Source organism: Vitis riparia, chromosome 3 (assembly GCF_004353265.1).
Source record: "Vitis riparia cultivar Riparia Gloire de Montpellier isolate 1030 chromosome 3, EGFV_Vit.rip_1.0, whole genome shotgun sequence".
Classification (NCBI taxonomy): domain Eukaryota; kingdom Viridiplantae; phylum Streptophyta; class Magnoliopsida; order Vitales; family Vitaceae; genus Vitis; species Vitis riparia.
In genome coordinates this window covers 5,770,227-5,785,403 of record NC_048433.1, presented here as the reverse complement: position 1 = coordinate 5,785,403, position 15,177 = coordinate 5,770,227, and the positions used below count along the sequence as shown (strand labels likewise).

Here is a 15,177-nt window from a genome sequence, read left to right as displayed (position 1 = left end):
AAGAGGGTGTTGGGGTTGGGAAGTGAGTGGGACCTTGAGCCTCGGCGTGGGTCTTTGAAATTAGAATAGGGATGTCAGTGGTGCATGGTCTTTGGCCAGTTGGAGGCCACTTTCTCACAACTCTCATTGACGTTCACACTTATCCATTTATACTTCCGATCAATATCTTAATCATAAAATATTTATTATTTATTCATTTGTTTTCTATAAATAATTTACATTGAAATTGAAAATCCATATTTCTTTCCATTATTAATGAAAATCACAAATATAAAACAACTTTTATATATTAAAAGCTAGTATGAAAGTAAGTTTTTGAAATACTTTTAATTTTTTTATATTATTGAATGGTTTCCTTTTTGGCTAGTAGGTATTATAACTTGCTTGTGTTTCTGAAATTGATTTAATAATTTTTATTTTTTATTTTTTATGGTTCATATTCTTGATCGGTTCATCCTTTTAGTGGATGATTTGAGTTGTTGATATTAAAGTATAAGAAGTCAATTAGACTCATCCCCTCTTTGGCCAGGTTTCTCTAACTCGAGATGGAAGATTACGTGAGTTCTTAATAATTATAAAATTTTATTCATATAAATATCAGACAAACGAATCTCTTTTTACAATATTTAAAAAAACTCCATTTCAATTCTTTTTATGGGAATATTTTTGAAAAATAGATTTATCGTATATGAAATTGAGCATAATTTTTCAAATAAATAATCAACTTGTTTCTTGAGAACAAATGAGAAACGTGTTTAACGTCATTTGATTAAATAGTTGACTTAACTCATTATTTGTAGAAGACCCTTCACTTCAATTAGTGTTTTTTTTCATGAAAGACAGTCATAAGATAACAAATCCAATGTAGAACTAACCATACTTTAAGAATCCATTTGCGAATGATTTTAAGAAATGCTATTAATTTTTTTAATATTTAAAATTTTATATTTTTAAATATTAAAAGATTTGAAACATTCCTTAGAATGATTTCAAACCCACCCTAAATAAAATTTCGATCCTCTCCTAATATCTATGAAACTATAGACGGTTAATCATAATATTAATAACATTTGATATCTCCAAAAGTGAAAGTTGACTGGACAGAGGTGGTCGACATGGAAAAGTAATAAATAGAGAATCACAATAATTGGTTAGGAATAGCTATCCATGTTACCAAATCCAAAAGTAGCCTACTATAAAAGCAAAAATCAAGTTACCTATGGACCCTTTTTCATCCGAATTGGCGGAGGGTTTGACACGAAGTATCTATAATCCATAAGTCCAAATCATATTATCAGTCTCAAAATCCCACGTTAAATATGAAAAAAGTTTTTGATACTATGTAAGTTAATGTTATTAACGTATTTTAAAATTATGATATATTATATTATATTGACGTATTTTAAAATAATGACATCGGTAAATTTGTTTATTTACATTTTTTTTAGGACAAAGTTTAGAAAAATTTCCATAAAAATAATCATATTTGAATTTATAGTAATGTACGTAGATAATGGTGTCACATATTTAATGTTATATTTTTTATTTTTAGAATATGATATATCATGTAATTAAGAAGGTAGAAGAAGAAAAAACTCGTGTCCGAAAAATTTGTGGATGCTGAGAGCATGAGCATTGATGAAGGGGGCGAGGAGTGAGGTGGAAGCACCGCAACACAATAATTCTGTCACTGTACACCGATCCGTACGTCAGATATTTTTCTCTCACATGTTGTAATTTCATCCACCGAAGTTGTATGAAGCCAACGGTTGTGCACGTGCTATCTCTCTCTCTCTCGTAGAGTAGAAGGCTCTTTATTTGTTTTTTTTCCAGACTCCAATGGGCAGATTGAGGTGGACCACAGACGGCCCGTGAGGCCCATTAACCATGATTGCCTACCCTAGGAAACGGGCCAGCAGCCCAACACTGGAGCCCAATATAATCTACACTGCTTTAATTTTTTTAATTTTTATTAAATAGATATCTCATAAATATAGTTAAAATAATAAACATAAATATAGCTCATGCTTTCATGAATTGAATTATTTAAAATTTAAATTTAAGTTGAAATAAAATATTTTTTAAACCAGCATTTTTTGTTTTTTATTAATCATTTATGAAAAATTAGTTTTTATAAATGAATAAAGTACGTTGAATTTTAATTTTATTTATTAAATAATGAAAAATAAAGAATTTTATTATAAAGGATATTCAATTCGAAGAATAAAAATCAATTAAAATTAAATTTCAAATTTAATATAATTTCTATAAATCAATTAAAATGGGTTTTTTAATTGTAATTTTAAAAAATGAAATAAAAAAGTAATTAAAAAAATGTCCTTAAATATTATTTTAATCCTTACGTGGCATCAAAATTTATATGGTAAAACGAAATTTGTTAAGAGAAGATAGAGATATCATCTAGAAGATAACGACAAATTCAACATTCTATTTCAAATGTTAGTGCCCGATTTCGTAGAAAGACTCCCGTCTTCTTACTCCACCGGTGACACTGGGCAGGGGCAAGCGCCGAGAAGGAGGTTTCCTGCATATTGTAGAGCATAGGTCCTCGCGCTAACAAGATTCTCATTACTAATCGCCATGAAATCTTCAGTACTGCTTCTGCTACTCTGCGCCGCGGTGCTCACTGTGACCACCTTGGCTTCCGAAGCGTATCCCTCTGGCTACGATACCGCTTCCTGCGACGTTGACCTGCTCCCCGTCCGGCAAGAAGTCTACGACGGTGGGCGCATCTTCGACATCAGTCACCGATACACGCCTGATATGCCGTCATTTGATTCCGATGAGGGAATCGGTCAGTTCCTGTGGCTGCCCCAGAGTATGAAGAACGGATCGATTGCCAATAATTCTGAAATGAAGATGCAGACTCACACCGGCACGCACGTCGACGCCCCGGGTCACGTCTTCGATCACTACTTCGACGCCGGCTTCGATGTCGATACTCTTGACCTTGAAGTTCTCAATGGTACTCTTGACCCGTGTTTCCAGCGCAATTTTCTGTTTGGTTGTTAAGAAAGAAGAAAATTTACTTCTCTCTTAAAATTTCTATACCATCCAAGAATTATTTTCGTTCCCTCCAAAAACGTATTTCTTCTACGTTCTATCATCTATTAAGGACTAAGGAGGGAATAAAGATGAAAGGTTTTTGAATGCCTTGGGTCGTATTTGAATTGCACAGAAAGGGAAAACTTGAGCCCAGATGTATAAAATTGCCATTTCGTATGCTCGTTTTCCACTTACAGCAAAACAAAACGCTGACTTTATTGGGACCAGCTTTTCCTTCCATACCTCATAATTTTTTTTTGTATGTGTTTAGATTTCACTTTTACGAATTCAACTGTTTTCAAATTCCCTTTTCCTGCTTTCCTGGGAATATTAAACCTTCAATGAAATCTGGTTCTCATTTTGGGGAGTAGAGTATGTTCTCGTCCTTTTCCTTTTTCAGTAGCACTTTTGGTAATGAAAATGAAAACAAGTTTCCAGAGTTGGGAATTGTGAAAGTTTGTTTGGTATCAATTATTTGAAATAGATTCCTCTTATGAGATATCCATGGGAATTGAAGAATTTTTACCGGCAAACATAGGTGTACACACCTTACAAGCCTTCCTGGAGCTTCATAGATGGTCTTGGTCTGCATCTGATGTTCCTTTTGAGTACTGATTATTGCTCATTCTCTAAGATTCTTATTCAGCATATTTAAAATGGCTTGATTGAACTTAAAAATTAACTCATTAAATTAGATACGGTGGGATGGTACCAAGGAATCAACTGCTAACTCTCAGTTATAATTATCAGGAGAAGATGCTTACCTATCTTCACATTCATATGCTATTGAGATTTGAGAGGTCTTTTATCATTAAAGTGATGTGAGTTATCTCAGTCTGGAGATGAGTTGATGATAATTGTGACCAAATTAGTGCTTCTTTGGTTTTGTAAGTTGTATTTGCCTATTTGATGCTAACGGTTTTAGTATCCTAATATCAAAAGCAATATGTTTGTTGAAATTACAATAGCTCTACTCAATCTTTTTCCAAGGTTTTTCACCTGCAAAGGTCAGAGGCTCTTTTTGAATAGGAAGGATCTTTGTGAAGATCATTTTTCTCATGGGCCGCTAATTTAAGATTTCTTGGGGGTTTTTTTCATCTTTAGATTTCCAACAATCCTTATCTTTCTCTCAATCTTGCTTTCCTGCTTGTTGTCTGTTTTGGTCTTCTGGATTTCCCTTGCTTGTACATGGGTTTCTCTTTCCTTTTCTTTTGCAATGGGATTTTATGAAATAAAAGATATTATGCTACTATGCATTTATGCATTAGATTTTACTGATGATCATATTTGTTGGTTTCAACAGGTCCTGCTCTGCTAGTTGATGTTCCAAGGAATAAGAACATAACTGGTATGTGTTTCTGATAAACTTCTTCATATGTTATTGCAAATATTTCTTCCGCCAGTAAATGCTCTTTGAGACGAGCATAACATGATAGCTGATTATACTTGGCTGGCATGATCTTCTATAACAATTTGCCTGTTAGAACCAAATAATGGAAAACAAAATTTCTTGGATCATTGCTCTGAGGTCTTCCAAAGAAGAAACAGAATATAATGAATTCAGGCCGCAGGCTTCAAAAAATCCTAGCATGCCAGCTTGGGTTAAGAGCAGATTTTGCATTTTTTTAGCATTTTTGGATTTAGCGTCACTTCAATAATGCACTCCCATTGTTCATTTGGATGGTATAAGATGATCTTAGCTTATTCAATGTTCACATTCCTTATGAATAATTTTTTGACCACCAAAAGCATTGCAACTAAATTTAGCACAATAAGTTGAAAAGAAAAACTTTCAAAATTATGATGTGTATGCTAGTTGACAACCTGATCAAGAGTACTTCCTCAAGTGGGTTTCAAGTAAAGTACCAATTTGTGCCATTTCTATGGCTAGTAGCTGGTCCTATTGCTTTTGATGACATCTTTTGCTCTCATTTGTGACTTCTCCTTTCACTTTTTTCTATAAGGCATATCCCTTCCTTATTGGTAGGAGTTTTGGTGCTTAAAAATTAAATGTCAAAATTTCATGTTGAGTTGTGAGAAGCTTAATCATACATCACATTCTTCCCCAAGACCATAGATCAATGCCCCCAAGGCAAATTTTTAAGGGGTGTTTTGAGTATTCTACACATGTATTAGTCCATACTAATTTTCATATTATATAAGGGATTATTAGGACAGCTATTTTCGGTATGAAAAACAGAGGAGTGATTATTGGGAGGTGTGAGATCACCCTGTAATTTTTCTTTGATTATTGTGAAGAATCTCTAGCGGCAAAGTGGACGTAACTTTCACATTGAGAGTGAACCACTATAAATCCCATATATGCTTTGTCTGCTATTTTGTTTATTCTTGCTTGGTATTTGTAAATGGGGCTTGCTCCTAACATTTCATCCCAACTTTTTTCTTATCCAAAACCTTTTAAGTCGTCATCATCATTGATTTGGACAAAACCTTTTAAGTCACCATCATCATCGATTTGGTGATAAATCTTTGTTGTGTGTGTAAAAATTGCTGCAGTGTTTTGTATTGAAGGTGAGACTAACTTAAGATTTGCTTGGCTCAAATATGTTTTCCCATGTCACTAGCATTGCTCTGTGAAACCCACTTTCTGTTGTTTGAGCAATAAAATTAGATACAATGAGAAAATGATTATAACCCACAGGTCAGTGTTGGCAATTGAATTTCGAAAGTTATGATGATAAAAAATAAGCCAATTAAATGGCCTAAATTGGGCAAACAAATGGTTTATAAAGAACTAAACACCCTAAGGGGTATATAATGGTCAAATAGTGGCCAGGCAATGACTGGAAGACTTGTTAGGTGGCCAAAATTAAAGCTGCATGGGGATTGGACTTTACTCAACTGGAGCTGCTAATAAAAGCCTGAATAGGGGCCAAGGTGGGGCCCCTGAAGGTTGTGTGGTGATTAACCTCTCTAGTGAAAGATGTTCTTACCGAAGAGGAAACCACTTATCTGAAAGTAACTTCCATGCTTAACAGAAGAGATGCATACTATCGAAGTAAAAAGTGAGAGCCGTTCTTTGTGGGGAAGTGCTTGTCTAAAATTGAGTGATTGTCCAAATGTGAACTTATCAAAAGTCCTATGGAGGTCCATTGTTGTTTCACTACACTGTTTGCTTATTCATGCTTTCATTTAGTGAGACAATATATCCTGATAAAATCTGAAGGATATATGAGAGGTATAAAGAAGATAAACTGGAACTTATCACACTAAAATTGAAACAGGGAAAAAAAATAAAATTTCTTGGAGTATTCTCCAATGAATTAACTCAACAGTCTGGTTGTGTTGATATGTTAATTCCTCGTGCAGTCAAAGGTACTATATCTAGCGAGTTTGTTATGTAGAGCTGGATTATTTAACTATATTTTTATAATTGCATGGTTAAAGAGTTGTGTCTTATACGTACGTTTCAGTGATTCATATCTATAATGCACATCAATTGATGCATCATTGCTTGTGTATGCCTTCAATGGAAGAGTAGTTGGCATCCTGAACTGGTTCCTCTTTTGCTTTGCTACTGACAAGTTTCTGTATTCACAAAGACCTACTGAAAATTTACATATATTGACAACTAATAGGAAAATGATGTCACCTCTCTTATTTAATTTACAACCTATTAGGTTAACAATATCTGCATGTTGCAGCTGAAGTTATGGAGTCCTTAAATATTCCCAAGGGAGTACGTCGTGTGCTTTTCAGGACATTAAACACGGACAGGTAAATCTATTTTGACATTTTTTTTTCAGAATTCCATCATGTAGGCCATGTTCAAATTATTTTTCTTAAGTAATAATTGAGGCCAGTGTCCTTTAGTAACTACAGTAAGTGAGATTTCTTTTGAACCATGATTGTTTCATTTGACATTTGATTCTACTGGAAGTTGCTTTAATGTAAATTATTCCAATCTATTTGTTTTCATCATCTTAAATTTATTGAAAATGCCTTTATCTGTGCATTAATCTTCCTCTTAAAATTTTTAATATAAGGAAAGTTACTTCACTGAAGTTTCTTATTTGCTTGAAGGCACTTCTCTTTAAATGTACCATCCATGGAGGTCAAAAAGTTAATTCTGTGGTTACCTATATTATAGTATTTAGGCTTTAATCTTTTGTAGTAATTGGCCTGCTATCATTGTAGTGATGGTATATCTCTTTTACAATCCAACATTTTCTTAAACTTTAGGCTCTACTTGCATGATTTATCAATATGTTCATGGCTTACATTCTTATTTATTGATGTGCAATATTATGAATTCCAGTTGTCCTTATGTTTCTGCTGACAGTGGCCAAAAGTTTGAAATAGTCTGCACTTTTTCTGAAATGTCATACTATTTCCTTAACATTAGCATGACATTTGAAGAGTGATGAATCTCCAAAAAGGTTATAATTTGAAGGTTATATGATTTGAAGAAATTGCATGTGGACTCAAAACTTACTTCATTTCAGGCGACTTATGTTCACAAAGAAATTTGACACAAGCTATGTGGGATTCACACAAGATGGGGCAAAATGGCTAGTGGAGAATACTAACATTAAACTTGTTGGTAAGATGAACACTTTCTTTTTGTCAGATTGGAGCTATCTGGCAAGGGGTATCTTTCTTTTTCACTGAATCAAGTATATTGTATCTGTACTAGATTCTGACATTTATGTCTCTGTTCATAGTTTCCAGAATGGATAGTATTTTTTTTTGTTTGTTAGCTCAGCCATTACATAGATTCATGTGTTACATGCATGATCACACAAATTTTCCATTGAGTTTTTACTCTGGCTTGGGATCATTTTTTTTATCTGCAAGATCATACAAATTCATTTGTGTTATGTGCATGATCACACAAATTTGTCTGTGTTGCACGTCTAAAAATCATCTCATCCAAAATTTTCTGTTCTCTGGTTGGCATTTCACTTCCAGTCATTTTAATCAATCCTTTCTTGTATTTCCAGCCATCATCTGTGCTTTCCTCATTAGGCTCCTTTCATGGACTTGTTTATCGAATATTCACTCATAATTCTTTTATGATCAATCATGTTTGTCACACAGCCATCTGTAGAACTGCTCCTTCAGTCTGATAGGTATATGCCTTGTTGACAGTCCTATAGTATCTTTCTTTCTTCCATGCCCACTATAATTGTATGGGCAAATCCTCTTTAACCTATACTTGTGGATGGCACCCCAAGATAACAAATTTACTCCCTATTGTTTCTTACAATAGACATGTACATGTATGGTTTGCATTTACCCTTTTGTGTTCCATTATTTGACGCACAAGATTTGTTGGTCTTTATTTGCTCTTAAGTTGACCAATAGCTTATATGCATAAGGAACTACCAAAAAAGGAAAGGTTATGGGCTTGCAAATGTAAAAGCCATTACTTTAATGTTCTGTTCCCCCTCTGACTTCCTACGCCACCTCTGAATTTTCAGTTTTTTTTTTTCATCCAGTTTCATTTTATCAATGGTTCTTAAATCCTTGAATTATGTGAACTGTTCATTACAACTCCACTTAGAAAAGTAGACACAAATTCTATAAATTTCTTATCCTTGAATTAAGTTTGGGTCCTTTAAACTGATTTAAAAATGAAATTGTTTCCTTTCATTGAGATGTATTTAATTTTTAATAGGGAAATAAACATTCTATTCGTTATATGGAACAACACCTGATGAAAGGGCACACTAAAGTAGGTCACCCCAAGTTGAGGGAAACATAGAAACCAACTCCCAGCTACTACGCAGAGCTCAGCTAATCAATAAAATCTAACATGGACAAAGCACAATCTCCTTTGCACACTTTGAACCTCCTCAAAAAATTATACATGAATGATTGTTTGATTGCTTGATCCGGTTTTTTAGTATTTTCAAATGTCTTCCTATTTCTCTCCTTCCATATGGTCCAAAATAGGCATAAGGGTAAAGCTTTTTGAGCTTTCTTCCTCCTTTTCCCAACAAAGGATCCATGCCAGCACACTAGAAGGCTTTCCCAACTAAGGAGTGCATTACCCACTCTATGCTACACAGAGCATAGATCAGCTACCTTAAGATGATTGCTTTTGAGCAATGAAGGAGAATGTGGTCCATTATTTTTCTTCTCATTTGCACATATGGCATCTGTTTGGCATCTTCAATTCCCTTCTTTTAAGCTGATCCCACATCAATGTCCTTCCCACTTAGCTTCCCAAAAAGAAAACCTAACTCTTGATGGGATCCAAGGATTCCAAACAACATTGGAAGGGAAAGCCTCTCGTCTTTCATTAGACAAAGAAGAGCATGGAGTTTTAATTGAAAAAACCATAACCTTCTAGTTCAGTCAAACCATTTTATCCTCTGCATCTCTACCAATTATCTATGCTTGCAATTTCCTCAGGAGTGTCTCCACCCCATCAAGGTCCCAGTCATAGATCTATCTTGAAAAACAAGAGTTCCAGCCACCATTCTCCCCGTCCTGCTCCCACACCTTAGCCACTCATGAATCCTTGGTAGTAGCAATGGAATACAACGCAAGAGAAGCCTCTCCCAGGGGCGAATCGCCACACCACTTATCCTTCCAAAATTTCATGCTCCTACCATTGCCCACCTTGAACCGATTCTACTGTTAAAAATCTCCTACCTGCTTTTGATTGCCTTCTACACCCCCACTTCATACCTTTCACTAACTACACTCAAGCACCAACCTCCCTCTTCCTCTCCGTATTTCCCTATAATCACCAACCCTCAATGATATGTATTTACAGAATTATCTTCTTGTGTTTGGTTGCTACTTGTTCTTTGTTTGGTTTTGTGTCTTACTGGGAACTTTATTATAGTCTCTTCTTGCTTTATGATATTTTCCCGTGAATTTCTTTTGCAAAATTAATTGTTGCACTGACAACTTTTTCTGTTATGAAATGTAGGGATTGATTACTTATCTGTTGCTGCATATTCTGATTTACTTTCTGCTCATTATGCTTTTCTTAAAGGCAGGGTAAGAAAGTTTTTCATTGATGAATTGGGAATACTTCAACTTTCTGTTTTCAATAATTAGTTAACTATTTAAGCCTTAAATAATTGCTCTTGCTGTTTTATTTAAACAAGTCTATGTATTAGGTGAAGTGTCATTTGGGTGCCCCCTAATGGGGATAATTTCATTGACTTACATTTACAATCCTAGTTTTGTTCCTAGACTATAATAGATACTTCTTGATGGGGGAAAACTTTTTAAAGTATGTTCAAGAATGAAAAGGAACGATGTAAATAAACTTTAAGTGGGATTAGTATTAGTTGGAATTAAAGTGGGATTAGTATTTAAAGTTAAAGTAGGATTAATATTTAAAGTCAAACTAAGATTAGCTAATTAGGTTATAAGACAATTAGAATTAGAGTCATAATGGGTTATTAGAATTCTAGTAGATTTTGGATTTCTTAGAGAGACCTGTAAATAAGGCTAATCGATGTAAATCAAAGTAATTGATTGGTGATGTAAATCAAAGTAATTGATTGGTGATGTAAATCAAAGTACTTGATTGATGATGTAAATCAAAGTAATTGATTGATGTTAATAATATTACATTTTTTTTTATTGCAAGTGTTGCAATGCTCAATGTTGAGACTCCATTGATTTTCTTTTAGGTGAGACATCTAGAAGGCCTTAGAAGTTTTTATCTCTTCTTTGTCGGATCTTCTTTCTCTCTGTTTTTCTTATTTTATTTTTTTCTACCATAAACTTTATCCCTTATTCCTCTCCTTAAACCCTAAAAAAAAAAAACCCTAGCCCACCTATTTGAGTGTAGGCCACCATCCCAGGGTTGTTCTACATCACTTCTAATTCTGTCCTAGATGACATGTTAAATTAGATTTGGCAATCCTGGTTCTTTATGCTGTTATTTCTCCAGATATGAATTCAATGTGATGTATCATTCAACTCAGCTGGAGCCAATATTACCTAAGATTTACATAATGCCAATGTTGACAGAAACAAGGGTACAACATGACGTGGATACCTGATATGACAAATCTTCAAAAGTAGGACATCCATGACACTATACATGCACATACACACTGCGCATTGTGTTCCTCTGCTGCCTCATTTAGATATATATTTGAAGCTGTAACTCTCTCTTTATGGAGTGAAGTAGTGACATTCTAACATCAATGTTTCCACTGAGAGTGCATGTGCCACCAAGCCATGACTGCAATGTGGAAAGACTATTTTAATGTGTTGGACACATCCTTTTGTCATGTGTTCAGGAGTGTTATGTCTAACTTAGTATCCAACCACAGTATAACACTTCTTTATAGGTATGTATGTGTACGCACAAATTTCACGTAAGTCTTGCAAAACAAGCAAAAAACCTATAGGTAAAATAATGTGAACAATTTTTTTATTAAAATCAATAATTGTGGGGTACAATCTCAGTGTTAATATTCTTTACAAAAGAATATTTTTCCTTTGATTTTTTCATTGTGATCACAATCTGAAAGCAGACAACAAAATTGTTTTGTTGATTTTGAACGTCAATCAAGGGCCTAGAGTGACTTATTCTTGAATGACTTTGTCAAAAGGCGAAGAACACGTGTGTTGTTCTTTTGCGATTTCTTGAACTTGCAAAGAGATTTTGTGAAGCTTTAAGTCAATCGAGGGCCTATGGTGGCTTATTCTCAAATGACTTTGATCACAATTTGAAAGTAGACGATGAAAGTGTTTTCTTTGTTTTGAAAGTCAATCGAGGGCATAGAGTGGCTTATTCCCGAATGATTTTGTTGAAAGGCAAATAACACGTGTGTAGTTCTTCTGCAATTTCTCGAACTTGTAGGGAGATTTTTGTGAAGCCGTTTTGCTGATCCAAAGTCCCTTTCATTGAAGGAAGTCACTATTATTTATGGGTGAAATTTAAATTTGGAACTCCCACAATTTAGTTGCTTAATTCAAAGAATTCGGTTCCTTGATTTTAGCAACTTTTTTCATTCATTAAGGAAGTTTTCCAACAAGATAATGTTTATTTTTTAATTCTCTTTTGACTTCAATTGGAAGATTTGTTTTTTTTGCAAAACTAAATTTGTAGCCTCCTAAATTTTGCTACGTGTCACCTTTTGAATATATGCCACATGTCCAATGTGTATAATCTATCACTTATTGAGCCCAAATTTTATTGAATTGGGAAGCCACAATTTTGAAGACCAATTTAGTGTTAATTTAATTCACTAAAAATTTTGATGTCTACAGTATGCTTCTTATCTTGAGAATTTGTTCAGGACTAAAGTCATGGTTAGAACCTGATATTCCTTTAGCAAAGAGATAAATGCTTTATTCATTTGATGTTTCTCCTAGTGATCTATTTTTCTTAGGATGGATAATTAGGTAAGGATCTGATGTTCCTCAAAATATCAGATTTTATCACAGTATATAAATGTAAAATATTTCAGATTAATAATGTTTATATTATTATAGATTATAATGGCTCAAGTCCCGTAGGGCCTAGGAGCCAATCATAGATCTTTAACTTGGATGTTAATTTTAGTCACATTGTTTCCTTCTCGGGTTGCTAGAATTTTTATGGGTGGTTCTCATGTGAAGTGCATCAGCCATGTGGATGACGAGAGGTGTTTCAGAACTAGAGGGGAGCTAAGCAGCTTGAAAGGAGGGGAAAATCTGGCAGGGTGTTGTGAGCCATAAGGGTTGGACTCTCTATGTAGATTAGAGAGATTCCCAGGAATGGGCTCAAGATGCTTGACATCTTAAATAGTGGCCACTTGAATATTATATGGGGGCTAGGAGTGAGCCAACTCACTGGGGTTGCAGGCCCAATAGTGGCTTTTGCTGTCTGCATACAGTGAGTTTAAGAGCCCAGGACTGCAGACTGGTTTTGCAAACTGGTTAATCAGTCACTTTATAGGGTGTCATCATCATCCACCTTAGAAAGCTTTCATCTCCTTCCCAAAAAGTTTGAACCATCTTAATCATTTAGCAATGAAGGAGCTGTGCCCACAATTTGAGGTGTGACAGGTTCATGCACAACCCACCACCAGATCCTCTTCCTGCCCCCATGTATCTAAATATCTGGGTTCTGTGCCTTGGCACTTTTGAGGGGATCTATCAAGGGACCTCCCTCAGCAACCAATATTAGGGCCTTTGAGGTAGAATCAGGCATATACAAAGTGAGGCAGGGCATGATTCAAACAAAATTTTCTTGTTAGTTGAAATACTACATTTTTTTTCATAGATATGGTACTTTAATTGAATAACATAGTCCAGTGCTTAAAACAAGTCAAGGATTATCATATATATATATATATATTTGCTACTATTTGATCATAAAAAGTTTTGATGAATAAAATGGTTCAGTACTAAAAATAATACAAGAATTCATATGTGGTGGTTTAATGGCCAGGTAACAGTACTTACTATTTATGACTGCTATCGTTTTCAATTGTTAGCTTCTAATAATGGTTTCAAAGTATGAATTTTTAATACGAATATGGTGTCTGATACTTAAGAAATATTCTAGATCAATTCCACCTTCATCGTTAGGGTTGCTATTAAGATGGCATAGCAACTAGCAGGAGTGGTGGCCTGATCTTTGTTTTGAAATGCAACTGCTTCTGGTTTAAATGTCATTTGCTCGTTTCCTGTTTGTTTTGTCACTTACATAAGATGAAATTGACATCCCATGTGATTTATCAAAGAGAAAGATTGCATCTCATGGAGAAATTAAATGTAGATGAGCTAAGAGATGATGCATTGTATCCTTTCTTCTCTGCAAAAACAATAAAGGAAAAAAAGGAACAGAAAATTGTGCTTTGCTTCTTTGGTGTTTAGAAAAGCAACATCAGCAACACTGACACTGTTAACATGCTACAGGAAACCATTCTTGTGGAAGGCCTGAAACTGGATGACATCAAACCTGGAATATATTCGGTCCATTGCCTACCTCTGAGGTTGTTTGGTGCTGAGGGGTCCCCTATAAGATGCATTCTCATCAAGGGTTAATTTTCTCATAGATTATACAATGTCAGAGGTTTGCCACAAGAAGTCTGGGGATCTGTTACCATCTCTACTAGGTAATCCGGAAATTCATGCCCATGACATATTCATGCGGCTTATTACCTAAAATCTTTTCCCTCTGCCATGCTGCTTATTGTATGTGAATTGAAACACAGAATTCCCTTTGAGATATTCCTTTCATTTGAGTGGCATGAATAGTACTGTCATGCAAACTTTTAAATCGCAGGAAATAGTAATTGCCCCAGGGAGTCTAGAGTGGGAACAATATGATCACAGGGCACACTCTTAAAACTGATTATACATCATAGCTATTTGATGGAGGGACCTGTTAGATAAAGATAAATCAATGTTTTGAACATAGTTTCTTAGTGTTTATGTGTAGAGGCTATTGCCAACAATTCTTGTAATGAACTCTGGCCCTTAACTGCTTTTTAATTCATACATAAAAGCTTTATTTTATGACAAGGTATTAAAATAAGATCAGACAAAGAAATAAAATAAGATACTAGGATACAAGACTTACGTGTAAAGAAATAGTAGGTAAGTATAAATAATACAAGCATTATAAGGTAAAGCAAACTCATATTTTGTCATTTGTCATAGTTGTTCTTAGTGACATACTTAAAACCTAACTTTTTCCTAAACAAGGATTGGGCAGGCACAACTGAGATGTTTCCTAAAGTTTCCGAAATCAGGATTGGCCGGGCACGGCTGAAAATGTTTCCTTAAGCTTCCAGTGCAAGGATTGGAAGAGGATTGGACAAACCTTTTTCCTTGAAAAAGACTATTAATCTTTTTTCTCTCTGGAACTTTCTTCTGTTTTTAGTCTTTTGAATTCTCTTTCACCCTTTTGGATTCTTATCATAAACAAGAGACATGGATAATCTCGTTATTTTGTTTAAAAACTTAGTATTGGATTGTAATAATGTCACTCTTAAACTTTGGATGGGTAGTTCAAACCCCGATTCATATCCATGTATCGGTATTAAAGGACTAATTTGTTTTATTCAAGTCTCATTTTTGAAGAAATTATTATGTTAATTTAGTTTTCTTTTTATAAATATCATATAACATGTTTGCTTTCATGAAAGGGAATAGAAGGGATGCTTTCATGAA

At 34.5% G+C, this 15,177-nt stretch overlaps 1 protein-coding gene across 1 annotated transcript; it reads left to right on the top strand.

Moving 5' to 3' along the window:
* The first annotated feature begins 2,474 nt into the window (after positions 1–2,474).
* Positions 2,475–14,520, top strand: LOC117911412 (cyclase-like protein 2). Its single transcript, XM_034825776.1, is given in 7 exon segments — positions 2,475–2,986; positions 4,370–4,414; positions 6,732–6,804; positions 7,533–7,630; positions 9,974–10,044; positions 13,918–14,014; positions 14,017–14,520. Coding segments are annotated over 7 exon segments (810 nt in total). The 5' UTR covers positions 2,475–2,601; the 3' UTR covers positions 14,058–14,520.
* Positions 14,521–15,177: the final 657 nt, after the last annotated feature.